The sequence below is a fragment of the Parasteatoda tepidariorum genome, chromosome 10 (assembly GCF_043381705.1).
Source record: "Parasteatoda tepidariorum isolate YZ-2023 chromosome 10, CAS_Ptep_4.0, whole genome shotgun sequence".
In the NCBI taxonomy this organism is placed as follows: Eukaryota; Metazoa; Arthropoda; class Arachnida; order Araneae; family Theridiidae; genus Parasteatoda; species Parasteatoda tepidariorum.
Window position 1 is genome coordinate 65,582,427 of NC_092213.1, and position 18,255 is coordinate 65,600,681.

The window sequence follows — 18,255 nt, forward strand, 5'->3', positions numbered from 1 at the left end:
TTAGGTAGGTGTTTAAGCCGGTACTCTTCTCTCCAAAATTCCACACCAGCAGAAATTTTTTTTAATTTTAACAGATTTAATGTAACATGATTGGAATTTTAGTCAGACCAGGATTTAACTCATGGTCCCAAATTTCAACCAAAAATATGAACTGCATTTTTTAGTAATTGTATTTATATAAAAGTGGATTTAATATTTTCTTTGCTGCAATTTAATTATAAAACTGAGTCACGATGTTTCCAATCAATATTGCATAATTATTCTTATTTAATATCTACGATTGCTGTAGCTAGAAATCAGATTAAATGGTTTTCGTAAGATGCGTAACTACGCATGCAGACAAGCTTTTATATCATAAACTAAAACAGCAGGTAAAAAATATTGATTTTTCCTCTGATTTTCAAGACTTTGACCTAGCATGAGATCAAAATTTGAACTGTATAATCTTTATATAGAATTTAGCTACAAATGCAATAAACATTTTCAGATATAACAGATTTAATTCAACTTAGCAGATTTAATGTAACATGATTGGAATTTTAGTCAGATTAGGATTTAACTCATGATCCCAAATTTCAACCAGAAATATGAGTTGCGTTTTTTAGTAACTGTATTTATTTAAAAGTATTTCATATTAGATTTAATATTTCGCTTGCTGCAATTTAATTATAAAACTAAGTCAATGATGTTTCCAAGCAGTGTTGCATCATTATTCTAGAATATAATATCCACAATTGTTGGAGCTAGAAACCAGATTAAATGGTTTTACTTAGATGTGTAACTACACGTGCAGACAAGTTTTTACATCATAAGTTAAAACTGCAGGTCCCTGCGTTTTCAAGACTTTGACCTAGCAAACTTTTTAAAATTTGAACTGTTTTTATCTTAATATAGAATTTAGTACCAAATGCAATAAACATTTTCAAAAATAATCAGTTAAGATTAACAATACCATGAAAGGATTTTGACCACATAAACTTTGAGGTAACTTTAAAGAAAAGCTGAATTTTGGAATGAATTTTTATGAATCTTTCAAAACAATGATTCTCAAAGCATGCATTGCAGCTGCTTCAGTCGTAATGCAAGTAGTGTGTAATGCATAGGTATATGAATAATAATGTAAATGAAATTGATGACAAATAAAATAACTAATAAATAAAAGATATTAGAGTTTCATTTATTTTTTATCTCTTATGTATGATCTGTCTGTTATATTTTTTACTTACTTTAAGTTGCCATTAAAAAATGTTAATTGAAAAGAGAGCTCCCGCAAACTTACTACTAAATATTAATTAAAAAACAAGCTTGAAACAGCTTAGAAACCTTAGGTGGATGTCATACTGTAGGAGAAACTCTACACAACAAATTTCATCTCACCTCCATTAGTAATTTAAAGTATGGAAAAAGCTACTCAGATAAACTCAGAGGAAACCATGAAGTTTTAAATGGTGAAAAAATATTTTTAAAACCTCAAAATACAAACATTATAGCAAGATCATGCAGAAATCCGCATATAAAACTAATGGTTTACTCTGCATTCACCTGAACTCACTTTTTTTCTAAACAAAATTTGTCCTGAAAAGTTTTCACCATGTTGTAGTGCCCTCTGAAGGTTACGTCCATAACTATAACTAACATTTCCCCCTTAAAAACACATTCATTAACCATTGTAGTAGGACTTGAAAGCATATCCATATTATGGTTAATGTTGGTTTAGTTAACATTTTAATTATTATTTTAGACAAACATCCCTACAAGGAAGAAGGAGAAGCAAACTTTTCGGGTTGTCTTCGAGGAATAACTTTGAATGGAGAAGTACTACAAATTAAAAATCCTGAGACAGATGCAAATGTTGTGCAGTACATGTGCCCACAAATATAAGTGGACAATCGTGATATTTTATTTATGTAACTATTTATTAACAGCTTTTAAAAGTAGGTACTTGTATCATTTTTGTAAATTCTAATATATATATATTTATGTGTATGGATAGTAAATAATTTCATTGTTTATAGAGTGTGGCATTAATATTTAATGTAACATATTTTTTGACTGACATTGTAATTTAACATCTGTAATTAGAATATTATGTATTTTGTTACAAATCAAATAAATATATTGTTTTAATTTTTTTTATGTGTACTTCTTTTTTTTATAGCACATAGTGAAACAAGCATATTATAGAAGAAAATGAAAGATGTACATATAATTATGATATACACATGAAGCAGTTTTTATATTTCGATACAAATTTTTTTAAAAATATTTTACACTTTTAATAATTTAAATACATTTGTACAATATGCATCCAATATTATATGCTGTGCTGCAAAGTGTACTATAATAATTTTGAAAATTTAGCAAAAAATATGCTTAAAAATTTAGTTTGCCACAATATTTTTTATAAAAAATTAAATCAAAAGATGCTTATGCAAATAGAATTACTTTCCTTAATAAACAAATTACTACGACCCTTTTAAAATTTTATTATATAATAAATACAAATACACAAAAAACTGGAAAAAAAAAGATTTTTAAAAAAAGAGGCAAGAAGCTAGTAGAATAATGAGCAAAATAAAAATTATTCAAAAATAGGCAGAAGCGTAATAAAATGAAAATGCTGGATAACTCTTAAAAAAGAATAAATTGCTAACCTACACCAAAATTATGAGTGATTGTAAATATTTTTTAAATTAAAATATAGGATCTGCAAGTTCATCAAGCAAGTGTAGCGACCACCACTAATATAATCACTGTTTAAATAAAAGAAATAGACCAAATCTGCAAGAGCAGAACCATTGCAATATCAAAACATGCTCAAAACATTTTTTAATTAAATCATTATCACCATTTCAGAATCATAGTTATGTTATACTTCTTAGTAAAATAGAAGAGTTATAGCTAAAAAAATGTAAACAGATTATGAATTAAGGAGAGATATTAAATTCTCGTTATCATTTAATGTCAATGATAATCATACTCTGATAAACTTCCACAGCTATGAAAAAATGAAACTGAATAAGAATTCTAATGATAGATAGAATGCTTTGCATATTTCAAACTATACATTCAGTTATTTTATCAAACAAAAAAGTGGGTCAGAATATGTATGAACAATTTTAAACCATGGTCATATTATATTATGGTTCATAAATGAATTAAAGGTTATTTTATGTAGATTTTAAATCCAACTCGTTAGCTTGCTATAAAATGAATTTTGCTACCTACAAAATCAAAATGATTGAAGAAGCATGTTTAAAAATAAAATCGCCTAGCAGTTTTCAGTAGAAATGTGAACAATAACAATATCGAACTGTATACCTACTCTAGTTCCGGTTAGAACGTTTGCAGCTGCTTACTACATGTTATTCTGCGAGGCGATATTTTCAAACGGATAATTTTGTTTTCAATAAAAGAAATAAATTAGATAATTTATGAACTCAAATCTGCCATATTTCATAAGATATTACTGTTATAATGTAATTCTGGTGAGTTTGAAGTGAAAATTTGTTTTAGTTATTTAGAGATATATTGTTGAAAAAGGTGAAGTGGTTGCTAGATTTTGAATAACTCGCTTTTTTTGCAGTCTTGATTTGGCCTCTTTCCATTTGTTTATTATTGTTTGCTCGCGTTGCAATCTGTGCACCATCTTACGTTAGTGTTAGCATATTGTTCCAGGAGCAAGATTAAGTTTAGAAATAAGCATTAAAATACCACGTTTGCAAGAATCTTAAAACACAATGATGACGTTGTGAGCCAAATGGCTTTAAAATACGCCGGAAACAGTAACCCGGAAGTACAAGAGGCATACAGCTTGCAGCGCTCCTTAGTGTCGAAAACTTCATCCATAACATGCGTAGTAAGCAGCTGCAAACTTTCTAACCGGAACTAGAGCAGGCATAGAGCTCGAGATTGTTATTGTTTACATTTCTACGGAAAACACCGTCCAGTGATCAATGTCAGAACTTAAAAATTCACCTTCGTTTAGCTTAGACTAGAGTTTTGTGAAATATTGGAACCTTTCTATTCAATGTAATGAAACGCAATTTATAACTGATGTTTCAATTATAAAGCTTAAGTTTAGTTTGTTGTTTGTGATTGTCCCTAGTATGGCATGTAAATGTAAGTTGGTTTAAATCATGGTTTAACTCCCATTGGTTTATACCAGTCAACCCTGCATTCAATTACGTATATTAAAATTTTATTGAATTAATTCTTTGTTATAATTTTTTTTTCAAAATGTGTTCTACAACATCGAATTTTCGTTTCCTTTAGTTGAAATAGTGTAATACATTTGTTTTTCAAATTGTGAATTAATTATTCCTGTCCGAAATGCATTGTAGATTTGTAAATTTTGAGATTATTTCTGTATCGTGATTTGTTTCGCCAAGATGCCAAATAGATTTTAAACTTGCAATTTTTTAAGGAAAAAAAACAATAGATGTTTGCTACGGCATGAGCTGTGGCTACCAGGATGAGATTACTTGACAACTTCCTGGCAGCGGCCCACGAGAAACTAAAAACAACAGCACAGAAAGGGATCAACTTGAAAAGTGTAACTCGTAGCAGTGTTTCCATTACAGAAAATAATTTAGAGAGAATTTCTCACCCTTTCTCAGAAACAGGGTGAGATTTCAAAAAGTTAAGTGAGATTTCTAAAAATTAAAAAAAACACGAATTTCGTTAAGTATAATACATTTTTAACATCTAATTTGTAAAGCATTGAGTATTTTTGCTGCATCATCATATGGACAATGTTCTATATGTACTTTTTCATCAGCTTTTCTCATTAGGTTGCTCAAATGTTTATCAGTCATTTGTCTGCTATTTTGTCTTAATTCGGTTTTGAGTGCTAAATGACCTTGCAACAGATGCTGAACAATTCTGAATCACTAAGTAAATTGAAATATCCCCGCAATTGGCTTTTTGAGTTGGTCCCTTTCTGTGATGTTTTTTTTTTTAGTTTATCGCAGGCCACTGCCCGGAAGTTGCTAAGACTTGGCTATTATTCTGCCATAGATCACGGTATGGAAAGTCTCCCCAAAATTTTAACTTCAGATGTTTATTATAGGTGAAGCTTGCATTCATGTCAATTTTAATAAATGACTTAAAAAGGGAAGTTATTGCCAAAAAAGTTTCCAACTTCTGACGATAATCCAGCAAAAGCTTAAGAAAATCTTTACGGAAATGGACAACTCAAAAGGTATAACTTACAGCACCCCCACACGGGCAAACAATGACTTATTTTTCTTTTAAATTTTAGCAAGTGCAAAATCCTTTGATACTGTGGCGTAACTACCACTGCCCAGACGTTTTGTGAAAGGTCTGTTTTTGTGAAAAAGTTACTTGTGAATATCAAATAAACGTTAAGTCACGTTTTTTCAACCAGTGTCCTGCTTTTATGAATTTGTGCTAATTAGGTCCGCTTGTTGCAAAAAATTTTCAAAGAGTTTTTAAATTGTAAAGAGATTATGCTAAGCACTGTAAAATTATAATTACAAAAAATGAAATTTTCAAAAATTAAAAGCAATTGCTGCTTCTAAATTAGAGATGCAACATGCAAATATTTGGTATTAAGCCTATACTGCTGAACGCAGAATATTCATATCCTACGAATAATGGAAGAAGCGTCCGTCGAAGACAAAACTTAATTCGTATGCATCCATCTTTCTTGTTTTCCTCCCTGGGAAGGGTTTATTCGATTAACAAAACAATAATGACGATAAACAAATTTGTGAAGGGTCCGATTAAAAGAAAAATCATTTTGTGAAAGGGCCGTTTTTTAGTTGAAATATTTTGTGAATATTTTTTCTAAACAGACTTTTGACTAATGTTTCTGTTGGGAGAAATTTTTTCTCTAATGTTCAACACTTTCAAAGGTCTCTAAAAAAATAGATAAGCAATGAGTTCAAAGTATATCGATTTAGCATAACCATTTCACATGATGTAAAATGATTAATTTTTATGATCAATTTTTGTTATTACCATATTTTTGTGCAAAGTTTCTCATACAATATTATTACTTCACAAGAAATTTAAATTGCTTATTTCAGTCTTCCCTTTTTAACACTACTGTTAAATTGTTAATTTTATTTTTTTTAATTCATTTTTCAGCAGTTATTGCTAAATTCTGCAGAGTTTCTAAATTCCAAATATTTTTTATTTACTACAATTAGCAAGTCCACAAATTTGAGTGGCCATCTTATAACCACAAATTTGAGTGCTTCATGATGCATCGGTTTCAAATGATTTAATGGTAAATCCATGTGAATTTATTGTTTGGTAGTTATTCTCATGTATTGCCACATGCAGATTTTAAAATTGTTAAGATCCCATTCTTTTTTCTTGAAAAAACAAAAATATCACCCATAATATTAAAATGTGTACTATACATTTTTTGATTGTTGGTGAGGGAAAAAAAATTATTATACAAAAAAAAATTTTCTTTCAACCTTTCAGGGATGAGATTTTTCCGCTTTTTAGCGGATTTCCGCTTTTTTCACTTTTATCTCTTAAATTTCAGCTTTTTTTTTAATCAAAAATTCAGATTTTCTAAAAATTTCATTTTTTTTATAAGTATTCCGCTTTTTCAGAAAATTCACCGATTTTCAAAGAGAAACAGAAAACTCAAACTACATAGCTACCAATCCTTTCTCATTTTTACTTATTTTACCTATTTTCTTCCTTTTTACACGCAGCAGATAAGATTTTCCGAATTTTTTACCTGCTCTCCAGATAGATCCGATTTTCGTAGTTCAAACGACGCTGCTTCTGACAAGCCTTTTAGAGGTCCCAAGCCTGGAATCTGCTAATATCTCGATTCTTATTCACACGATTTTAATATCAAACATAGCTTTTCATATTTGCGTGTTGCGATTCTTATTCACGCGATTTGAATATTGTACGTTGCGATTCTTATTTACGAGATTTAAAAATCTGATATTGTGATTCGTATTTACGTCTTTTTAAAAACCTATGTAGTGATTCGTATTCACGTAAGTTTAAAATTCAATGTGTTGATTTGCTCATGCGGTTTATAATATCAAACATTGATTTTCGTATTCATACGTGATTTTAAAATAAGGCATTGGGATTCGCATTCACGCATTCTAAAAGTTATGCATCATAATTCTTATTTATGCAATCTAAAAATTACGCATCATGATTCGTATTTGCGCGATCTAAAAATTATGAATCGTGATTTGTATTTACGCGTTTTAAAAATTCTATATCCCAGTTTGTATTTTCTCATTTTCAAAATCATATATCTAGTTTCATATTCATGTGATTTCAAAATCCATAATTGTTATTCATATTCACGCAATTTTAAGATCAACTATCGCGATTCTTGTAAGAAGTAAATTTTTTTTAAAAATTAGTTACTATAAAGGTGACTGTTTTTCTAACGACGATTATTAGTATATGTAAGTGTTCCAACATCAGAGAAACTGGAAGGGAATATATTCAAAACTTACATTCTGTGCTTGCAAAGAAGAAAAAATGGGATTTGTCACAAGATGTTTGAAGATGGACTAACGACTAAATATAGCAAACATAAAAGATATAACAAACAAAAGCAATCACTTAAAAAGGGATTTAATTAAAAAAAAAAAATTGGGGAAAAAAGTTAATTAACTCATCATCAAAATTTTATTTATAATTGCTGTTATTTATGCTATAAAATGCAAAATTCTTATCAAATAAAAAACAATTATCGAAACAGTTGCTGATTATGTAATTTTTCAAACTAAAATAGCAATTTTTGTATGTTAAGGAGTTACTATATATTTCTACTTCATTGTTATTGATATGTTTCAGAGGGCTGTAGTTAGATTAGACTATAATATGGACATAATGATTCGGTCCATTGTTGAAGTTTTTTTTCCCAATATAATTTAAAAAGTAATATTACTGATATATTTGCTATAAATCACATAACAGTATTTATTAAAAGAAATGAAATATTAATATATATTCTCAGTAGTTTTAATTTGCTAAACCAGGTAGTTTTTCAAGTAGTAATTGTCTCTTATGTGAACTGAGGAAAAATATAATTTCCAGCTTTGTTTTTTCAATTGGTAATTTTTTTTTACTAAATGTTAAGCATCAATGTAATCGTTTTTATATTAATAGATTAGTACACAACTGCATGTCAACACATTATTTATTACCTTAAACTGTCTGGAATTTATTATTAAAGGGTTGCGCTCGCGCAAAATTTACTATCGTGGAAATTCAGCTTTTTTGCGTTTCGGCTAATCTCATCCCTGACCTTTACATTTTATGAATGTTATTTTTGTGTATGAAAATGATAGACTTCTATTTAATATTTTTTCATTTTACTGAACAGAAATAATCTTCTATGCAAACACCGCTGTCTCAGTGGGTTAAGACACTGAACTATTTTTATGAGGAACCTAGGCTCCATCCTCAGTGATGGCTTGAAGCCCACCCTGTTTTAAATCAATGGGTACCAGCTTGTCTAGGCAGTAAAGACTGCCTTTGCGCAGTAATGACCACATTGCTACAGTCAGGCAATTGATCACGAAATTCTGGAGCTGTAACCTTATAAAATTTAGAATAAAAAACAACCTCTCATTCCTGATTATTTCTGTCATTGTTAAATTAAACATGTAGTAATTAGACAAATAGGGCATTAAAAAGTAAGTCATTTTTATACTAGCATATACATTTGAAAGTTTTTTTTTTTTTTACTTTTTTATATATTTTTAAATTCTTTATATTCTTGTTTTTTACTTCTTCTATTCTCAAAAAAGAATAGTTTCTGCTCATAACAAAAAATAATTTCATTTGTGAATTTATTTGTTTGAATTCTTTAAGTTTATGAGTGGAAGCTTACATTTAGTTTTGTAAATTTATTTTTCTCTTATTTTTAAAATGTATGCTAATTTATTTAAATATTGTGCAAAACCCTAAGAATTATTTTTTTATTAAAGAAAGAAATAATTATCAGGAACTTTTTCCTATATGCAAATTTTAAATAAAAACTATTTTGAACACAATATTGTAACATAATAAAAATAATGTATTGAGATAATTTTTAATTTGAGCAAGAATGTCTAAACATCATGTCAAACTGAGTGTGATGAAACAAAATTTCTAAAAATCATTATGTGAAGAATTTTCTAAAGTTCCCCATCTTTTCCCTGAAAATAATATTTTCATCCAATCTTAAAAAATTTAAAATAAAGGCAGTTGGCTCATTTTAATTACCAGTTATGTAATTTAAGTTAAGTGTACAATTTGATTTGCATGCAAATGCTTAATTGTTTCATTATGCTGCCATTTTGTCTTTCAAAAATGAATGCTTTATTATCCCTTTAAAATATATTGTCAAAATATATTTTAAACTGTCAAATGTATGACAGTGATTTGTGATTTGAAATTCACCCACAACTTATTTACTATTATACCCATTTTTAATTTAAATGTTTAATAGAAATGACCAATTTTATATTTGTTTGTATACCAATGAGAAGTAAAAACCAGGATTAGCTAGTTTCTCGGAAATGAAATAAGTTTCTTTTTTTTCTTTTTATTTGAAATTGCATGTTTATTCAAGATAATTTATTGAATGGAATAGATTTCATTCATATTTTAAAACATAATACATCTAAAATGATCTTATATTTAATCTGAAATTAAATCTTAAAGATATGTGGGAGCAATTTATTTCAGTATGTTTAAATATAAACTGCTATATTTTTGCTGTTACTTCACTTCAAGTAACTATTCTTTTGTGATATTAACTGAACTTCTCTGAAAACTCATGAAGCATTCAAATTTGTTAAATAAAAAGAAGAAAATTAAATGGGAAATTTCCTTAATCTAGTTAATAACATTCCAGCTAAAAAATTACATGTTTCAACCTTTTGTTTTTAAAAGAATTACTGTATTTCAGTATGCAGGAATTTCTCACAAAATCCGTATTAAGTCATTTTTCAATATTTTTCTTCTGAATTTTAATTTTTGTTCTTGAGTTAAGTATTTTGTCCTGGAATTAAATATTTAAATAAATTAAATGTGATTCGTGATTAAAGGGAGTGGATAAAATGTTAAAATTCCTTAATCTAGTTAATCTCATTCTAGCTCTCCGAAAAAATTGTTTACATGTTTCAGCATTTTTTTTTTTTTTAAAATTTCAATATGCAAGAATTTTTTATATTTAAAATCCATATTAAGTTATTTTTCAATATTTGTCTCCTACATTTTATTTTTAGTACATACTTGAGTTAAGTATTTAGTCCTTGAATTAAGTATTTATTTTTTAATTTTTTTTCAAGTTAATCCTGTTGTTTCAACTGAAATTTGTCTTTTTTTTTAGCTTACAATCAAAAAACTTGAGCCCAAAATAATGATTATTAAAGAGTAAATGAATGGTTATAAGGCAAAGACAGATTAATCATCAACTTTGTTGCTTCACTTCAAGAAGATCGGGTTGAGTTTTCATTAATGATTTGCAAAAATGTACTTTTTGGTCATGAATTTTCATTAATGATTTGCAAAATGTTGTAGAATGTTGTTGGAAGATTTTAATGATGATTTACTTTAAACTTGTAGTGTTAAAGAATTTTTCCTTTATTGATGATACAAAGAATAATTCAAATTATTAATTTATATATCTGCAAAAAATAGTTTCAATTGTAAAATTTACTTAACATTTTAATTTACAATCTCATCTATATATATACTCAAAAGAAAATAATTAGCTATTTATTTCTATAAGACTGTACGTGTAGTTAACATTAACTAATTATACTCGGGTTAACAATTATAATATTTACTTATAACATTTTAATTTACCATATATATACTCGAAAGAAGATATTTCAAAAATTTGTCATTGTCATTAGCACATTATACTTATTTTCTCTTTATATAAATTTATGCATATACAAATTATTCTAATAGCATGTCTGATAAAAGTGTTTCTCTTGAACTTTCCGAAAACTGTCATAATAATGATAAAATTGTTAAAAATTATTATTCTTGTAATGTATGTCATGAGAATTTTCCTAGAAAGAGTCAGTTAATTTCTCACACTCCTATTCATAATGACGATAAGAGTTATCAAAATGAAAGTTGTTTAACTACTCACAGTTTTATTCAAACTGAAGAAAGACCCTTTTCTTGTGGTATATGTAATAAGAGTTTTACAATCAAAAGTTCTTTGACCAAACATAGTCGTGTTCACACTGGTGAAAAACCTTTTTCTTGTAGTGTATGTAGTAAGAGTTTTGTGCGTAAAGATTCTTTGACCCAACATAGTCGTGTTCACACTGGTGAAAAGCCCTATTCTTGTAGTGTATGTAAAAAAAGTTTTGCAGCAAAACATCATTTGAATAAACACTCCATAAATGTTCACTCTAGTAAACAGCCTTATTCTTGTGTCATATGTAATAAGAGTTTTAAACATAGTCATTCTCTGAAAGCACATATTCTAAATTACACTGGTGAAAAACCTATTAGCTCTTTAACTAGTCATAAACTTAGTCATACTGGTGAAAAACCTTTTTCTTGTAGTGTATGTAAGAAGAGTTTTTTAAATAAATTTAACTTAAAGGATCACAGTCTTGTTCACACTGGTGAAAAACCTTTTTCTTGTATTATATGTAATAAGAGTTTTGCGCATAAAGGTTCTTTGACCAAACACAGTCGTCTTCACACTGGTGAAAAACCTTTTTCTTGTAGTGTATGTAATAAGAGTTTTGCGCATAAAGGTCCTTTGACCAAACACAGTCGTCTTCACACTGGTGAAAAGCCCTATTCTTGTAGTATATGTAATAAGAATTTTACAAGAAATAGCTCTTTAACTATTCATAAACTTAGACATACTGGTGAAACACCTTTTTCTTGTAGTGTATGTAATAAAAGTTTTTCAAATAGATTTAACTTAAATGAACACAGTCGTGTTCACACTGGTGAAAAACCTTTTTTTTGTAGTGTATGTAATAAGAGTTTTGCGCATAAACGTTCTTTGACCAATCACAGTCGTCTTCACACTGGTGAAAAACCTTTTTCTTGTAGTGTATGTAATAAGAGTTTTGCACATAAAGATTCTTTGACCAAACACAGTCGTCTTCACACTGGTGAAAAACCTTTTTCTTGTAGTGTATGTAATAAGAGCTTTGCGCTGAATAGGTATTTAACTAAGCACAGCTTTATTCATACTGGCCAAAAACGTAACAGACCATGTGCAACATTACATGCATGTAGTATATGTAGTAAGAGTTTTTCATCAAAATATAATCTAACTAATCACTATCTTATTCACACTGGTGAGAAACCTTTTTCATGTAGTGAATGTAATATGAGTTTTGCTCAGAAAATTCGTTTAATTGTTCACAGTTATATTCATACTGGTAAAAAGCATTCTGGTAGAAAGCATTATCCTTGTAATATATGTAATAAGAGTTTTATATTGAAATGTGCTTTGACCAACCACAGTCGTGTTCACACTGGGGAAAAGCCTTTTTCATGTTGTGTATGTAATAAGAGTTTTGCGTACAAATGTCATTTGAATAGACACAGTCTTGTTCACTCTAATCAACAGCCTTATTCTTGTGTCATATGTAATAAGAATTTTAAATACAGTCATTCTCTGAAAGTACATTATCTAAATCACACTGGTGAAAAACCTCATTCCTGTATAGTATGTAATAAGAGTTTCAAATTTTATGCATCTTTAACAGTACATCAACGAGTTCATACGGGGAAAAAACCTTATTCTTGCAATGTATGTTATAAGAGTTTTGCAAGTAACAGTAACCTTAAACGTCACAGATGTATCCATTTATGAAAAAATGAGGGGAATTATTTTCATGTGTATACACTAATGGTTTTTCAAACAATGCAAATGTAGCTTGTCACAGTTTAAATCAGCTTGTGCTGTATGCTGTGTATTCCCAATTTTTAAATATTAAAAAAATCTACCAATGCCTGCTTGCGATTGTTACACTGTAGCACATCTTTTATTTATGTTTTCAGACACTTCAAAGCACAGTGCAAGGCTGATTGTGGTCCGGAAAAAATCCGGATTTCCAGATCTTTCTCTAACAGTGATCCAGAAGTTTCTGGATATCGAACGTCCAGACGTTTAAAAAAATCATTGATCACAGAAGTTTCCGTAATTCGAATTTTCAAAGGTGGAACTTAAAAACACTATTTTATTTGTTTGTAAGGTAGAGCCACATACTTTATAAGCTTATATTCATGAATAATATTAATTTTTTATCAGTAAATAGTTATTATAATCATAAATCCAAGAAAGAAAGACATATTTGTAAATTTAAATTACTTCTCCAGGTTATCATAGGTATGTGTAAATGGTATGGGTATTTGAAAAATTTTAAATATATTTTAAGTAAACTAAGAAATATTGAGAAAAAGGAAAAAAAAACCTTGTTTAAATTTTTTTTCAATTTAAACTGTTTTTTTTTTTTTTTTTAATTTTTTAACTCAAGGAATTTTCCGGAATTTTGACTTTGACTCACAATCACCTCTGACAATGTAAATTTTCCAATTGTTTCCAATTGTTTTGGAGTCTTTCTATTTTGAATTGAGGTATTTTTTGCCTGGAAAATACCTTTAAATTACATGTATATTAATAATTAAAAGATGTGGGAAATGCTCAACATTGTTTTTATGCTTTTTTCTTTTTTTTGGAATGTGTTATCTTAAGTTCTTTTCCTGTTTCTTAATTGATCCTTTGCCACCATGTAGTTGTATGTTCAAATTTAGTGTTCTTTTACTTAAGAATTTACCGTATTCTTTATGTTTAAGATCCTTTCCTGTCTTGTCACATTTTTGTCATTGCTATCTTAATCTCTAATTTAGTATTCACTATGTACTAACCACAAATTCTATTATCCTATTGTTGCAAAACAATTTACTATATTCAGAAAATGATTGTTTTAATTCTTACTATTTTAAGATTTCTGTCTCCCTACCATTGAGATTTTTATTTAATAGGAATATCCACTTTAGTGGAGCCACTAGATTAGGCACGAGTACAATTTATTGGAAAGTAGACAAGATCCTCAAAACACAGAGATAACTTATAACAGTATCATAAATTACAGAACCTAAATAAAAATTGACTGTTTATTTTCTAGTTGCCTAATTTTTCTATTGTATTCAAAAATTAGGTATGTAAATCGTCTGCATTCTCAACTTAATAATACATACCATTCTCAACTTAATGATAAAAACTCGAAACTAAATTTTACTTTGAACAAGAACGTCTCGATCGATAGTTTACCTCTTCATATTTCAGTAGAGAGGCTTCTGAGCTGCTCTTGAGACATCCACGTTACAAAATATTAAGATTATGGATATCTCTGGAAGTATGCTTAACTTTATTGCCTTAATTGGAATTATTTTAGAAAATTTCTTCGTTCATTAAAATGTGAATAACTTTTCTATTGCACAAGGAATTAAAACTGCTAGGGCAAATTTAAGTATCAGAAAATAATAAAATCACAGAATAAACAGACTTGTAAAAGTTACTTACTAAAATTTGTATCAATATTTTTGAGTTGTTTATTTAAAATATTAATAATTATCCAACAAAGGTTTTCATGGAATGATTTTTAATTTAGGCGTAAAATATTATTTGAGGTTTTTTTAATAGATTTTTTTTAATTAAAAGCTTAAATATTTACTAAGACGAATTAACATACTTAGTAATATTGATATTTTTAACAAGTTTAAATGTTAATTTAAAAAAACATTCAAATCAATGCATTAATGATATTACATGTATTTAAGAATATAAATTTTTATAAGTTGAAAGAAATCTTTGCCTTAGGCTACCAAATACAAAAAATTTTTGGGTATTGATTTGAAACTAGATAGGTAAAAAATAAGTTTAGTTAAAAGAAGTTGATTATATATTACCTTTTTTTGTAGATGGAAGTTTGTAAACAAGTCAGGAGTTCTAGTGTGTGTGAAAAAACCTTGAGAATATTTCAAATTCTCAATCCTTGTTTTCATCAGTGATGGTATGCTGGCGCATTCATATTCTACAAATTCTTAATCTTAAACTGTTGAAGTGTCATATACTGGATCTTAAAACCTTCTGAACTTGAAATCAATATTTAAAAATTAATCAGCAAAATAAAGTCACATGTAGTTAGACTTGATCTATTAATAGTAGCTTTGAAAAAAAAGGGAGAGGAACAGTAATAAAAAAATAGCCTAGTTTGAAAGGAAAAAATTGCGAATAATCTTCCTGAATGCTTTAATATTTTATTTATTTAAAAAAATGAATGACCGCATCTTTAAAAGAAAATTAGAATTTGACTATTTTTGTAAATTTGACATCACAAAAAAAAATGAATAAATAAATAAAAAATCTTGAATTTGATACTAGATATCAAATACAGAATAAGAGTTTTTTTTAAATTAGATGTATATATTTTTATATTTTATTTTTAAATCTATGTATTATTAATGGAAAGTTGAGTAATATGTATTTTACCTTTTATGTACTTTAGTGAACACTTTCTGTAATTGTTGACATATTAAAAGCATTTTTACTTTATTAATTACATAGCACTGTTTATTGTGTTGTATTTTATTTTTATCTCTGCCCAATTTTATGTATATTTCCAAGGCATAACTTTTTACTAAAATATTTCAATTTCATTGATTAAAAGCCTATAGAGCTTTCGCAAAAAGTTGTGTTCTTCATTATATGTTAGGAAAAATCTTGCAAAGTTAATCCGATAATGTTTCAATTTAGGGAAATCTTAGTAATTATGCATACTTGAGCCAAAAATAAATTAAATGACGGTATTGTTGTCAGTACTGAACTTTAATATCGCGATGTGACTTCTGGAAATTGTCATCGATAGTTAGTGATATAGCTCAATATCTTTCCTACTCAACAAATTTAAACTAGTCAATATTCTTGTTTGTCAATTAAAATTTATCAACAATCACGGTATTATCTAGGGTGCGTAGCGTTTTTAAAAAGTGCTTAATTTTCCCTTTTCCGAATTGAGATTTTTCCTTTACCATGTAGATTTTCGCTACGAATTATGCGAGAAGACACTTGTAGCGTATCTACCACTACAAAATTACAACTACAATTCACTAGTATATAAGACATGTTAACTCGACTCTATGTCGGGGTACCTTTACATAGATGACGGTTGACATGGTCTAATACTCCTCTCCCCACATTGGTGACCCGGACGTGATGTGAACACGCCTACCTATACAGTAACGCCTACTTCGGCGGATGATCCACATTGAAAAGTTGACTTGCAGCTTGTGACTGCGACATTATCCACCTCCTCGCACTGTTGCTACTCAGTCTCGTCTCAATCACGCACAACGTCGGCTTGCATACTTGTGATTACTCGACTGCTAACGGCAACACAGGAGCGACTACGACCGTGAAGTTAATACACTTCTCACATTCAGCACTAAAAAAATACGGTGATCTTAATACAGATCTCCCGGCTTCTCACAAAACAGCAATGAATCAACTAGTGGTATTCGTTCATCGAATTCTATCACAGATATAATTCTGGTGGGGGAGTACTGTAGAGTATCTACCACTACAAAATTACAACTACAATTCACTAGTATATAAGACATGATAACTCGACTCTATGTCGGGGTACCTTTTCATAGATGACGGTTGACATGGTCTAATACTCCTCTCCCCACAACACTGTTCACATTGTTCTATTCAACATTTTCACAATTAATTCAATCCTAAATTATTTCGGAGCATCGTCAGAACGTAGCTCATGAAAGCGCCATTCGATTTACATGATTCAAAAATTTTGACGATTATCAAAAAAAATGCCAAAAGATTTTTTTTTGTTGACATGACTGTTAAATCCAGATAAAACCATCTTTACATGTTGACCAAGTATCAAATGATTAAATTTATAGACTTCTGTGAAGTGTGGTTCCTGCCAAAATCAGTGGCCGCCATTGTTGGAGATCACCGCTGCCACATGCCTCGGCATTGATTCAAAGAGACTTTGGATGTGCTCTTGTGGTACAGCAAACCAAGCAACTTCCACATGTTGCCAAAGTTGATCTGGTGTGGCAGCTGAGGATGTAATCTGGGTCAATCGTTGAGCAATCATGGACCACATGTTTTCTATCGGTGAAAGATCCGGAGAGCGAGTTGGCCGCTGAAGCAGTTCAATCTGGCGATTGATGAAGAACCCTTGAACAATGTGTGTCACATGTGGTCGCGCATTATCCTGTTGAAATATGGCTGTGGGCAAGCTCTGAAGGTAAGGAAGGACAACTGGCTCTAGCACCTTGGAGATGTAGCACTGGCTGTTTAAAGTACCGACAATGCGTACTAGAGGAGTGCGAGAGTGATATCCAATACCGCCCCATACCATAATATCCGGTGCAGGACCAGTGTGGAGGTGCATAACGCAGCTGTTCAGCATCCTCTCTCCACGGTGTCTCCAGACTCAAATGCGACCATCGTGGCATTGCAGACAGAAGCGTGACTCGTTAGTAAAGACAATTTCATTCCCTTCTGTCGTCCACATCTTTCTTTTATTGCATCATTGGCGGCGGAGACGCCTATGGGTCTGCGTCAAGGGTAGACCACTCTCCTGTAAATGGCGTCGAATGGTATGCACAGACACTGGATGATGCGTTACAGACTGAATGTGCTATGGTTTGTGATGTGACCGAGTTATCAGTCACTGCCATGTACACAATTCACCTGTCATCACGTGAAGTGGTGCACTGAGGTGGATGCAATCGAACACGTCGGTCCATCGTACCCTCCTGCATCCAACGATCACATATCCGCATTGCAGCTGTTTGGTTTTGTCCAACACGACTACTGACTTACCTGAAAGATAATCCACAATCTCCGTAGGCCACTATCCTTCCTCTGTCGAACTCGGATACTTGATCAAAAGATGATCGCTGTTTTCTATGAGGTATAATTGATCGTTTTTTGAAGAAAAAAAAAACACAATTGCCGAACCTGAAATCTGCAAGCCTTAAATAGTGCTTTGAAGTGGCGCCACAGGTGCGAGTAAAGTGCATCTGCGCTGAAGTTCTAATCATTTGCATATCTCACCTCCGCTAATGCATGTTGTAAATTCCATGTTATATTCATGCTTCCTTCAGGGTGTTGCATTCGCGGTGGCCAGCAGTGTAGATTGATTGAAGTAGAATTGACTACATCATATAAATTAAGTTTTCATGATAAAGGACAAGAGATGAAGGGATGAA

General features: G+C 29.9%; 2 protein-coding genes across 5 annotated transcripts in view; both read left to right on the forward strand.

The window, feature by feature from the left end:
• The window catches only part of LOC107442050 (laminin subunit alpha-1), a 111,418-nt gene extending 109,286 nt beyond the window's left edge, over window positions 1-2,132 (forward strand). For both annotated transcript variants that reach the window (XM_016055506.3, XM_016055505.4), the window contains exon 65: window positions 1,742-2,132. In XM_016055506.3, the coding sequence (XP_015910992.1) occupies window positions 1,742-1,881 (140 nt within the window). In that variant the 3' untranslated portion in view covers window positions 1,882-2,132. The remainder of the gene's footprint in view (window positions 1-1,741) is intronic.
• Window positions 2,133-3,884: 1,752 nt separating this feature from the next.
• LOC107442048 (zinc finger protein 845) lies at window positions 3,885-15,569 on the forward strand. 3 transcript variants are annotated; one of them, XM_043046681.2, is made up of 3 exons: window positions 3,885-4,032; window positions 5,072-5,203; window positions 10,346-15,569. In XM_043046681.2, the coding sequence occupies exon 3, from the start codon at window positions 10,934-10,936 to the stop codon at window positions 12,818-12,820; it is 1,887 nt and encodes a 628-aa protein (XP_042902615.1). In that variant the 5' UTR covers window positions 3,885-4,032; window positions 5,072-5,203; window positions 10,346-10,933; the 3' UTR covers window positions 12,821-15,569. The 3 variants fall into 3 exon arrangements, with proteins under 3 accessions (XP_042902615.1, XP_042902618.1, XP_042902616.1); XM_043046682.2 differs by having other exon boundaries at window positions 3,900-4,122; XM_043046684.2 differs by lacking the exon at window positions 5,072-5,203 and having other exon boundaries at window positions 3,891-4,032.
• The last annotated feature ends 2,686 nt before the right edge of the window (window positions 15,570-18,255 follow it).

What these genes read in the sequence shown, in the direction of transcription:
- LOC107442048 (XM_043046681.2), top strand. Translation starts at nt 10,934, where the DNA reads ATGTCTGATAAAAGTGTTTCTCTTGAACTTTCCGAAAACTGTCATAAT.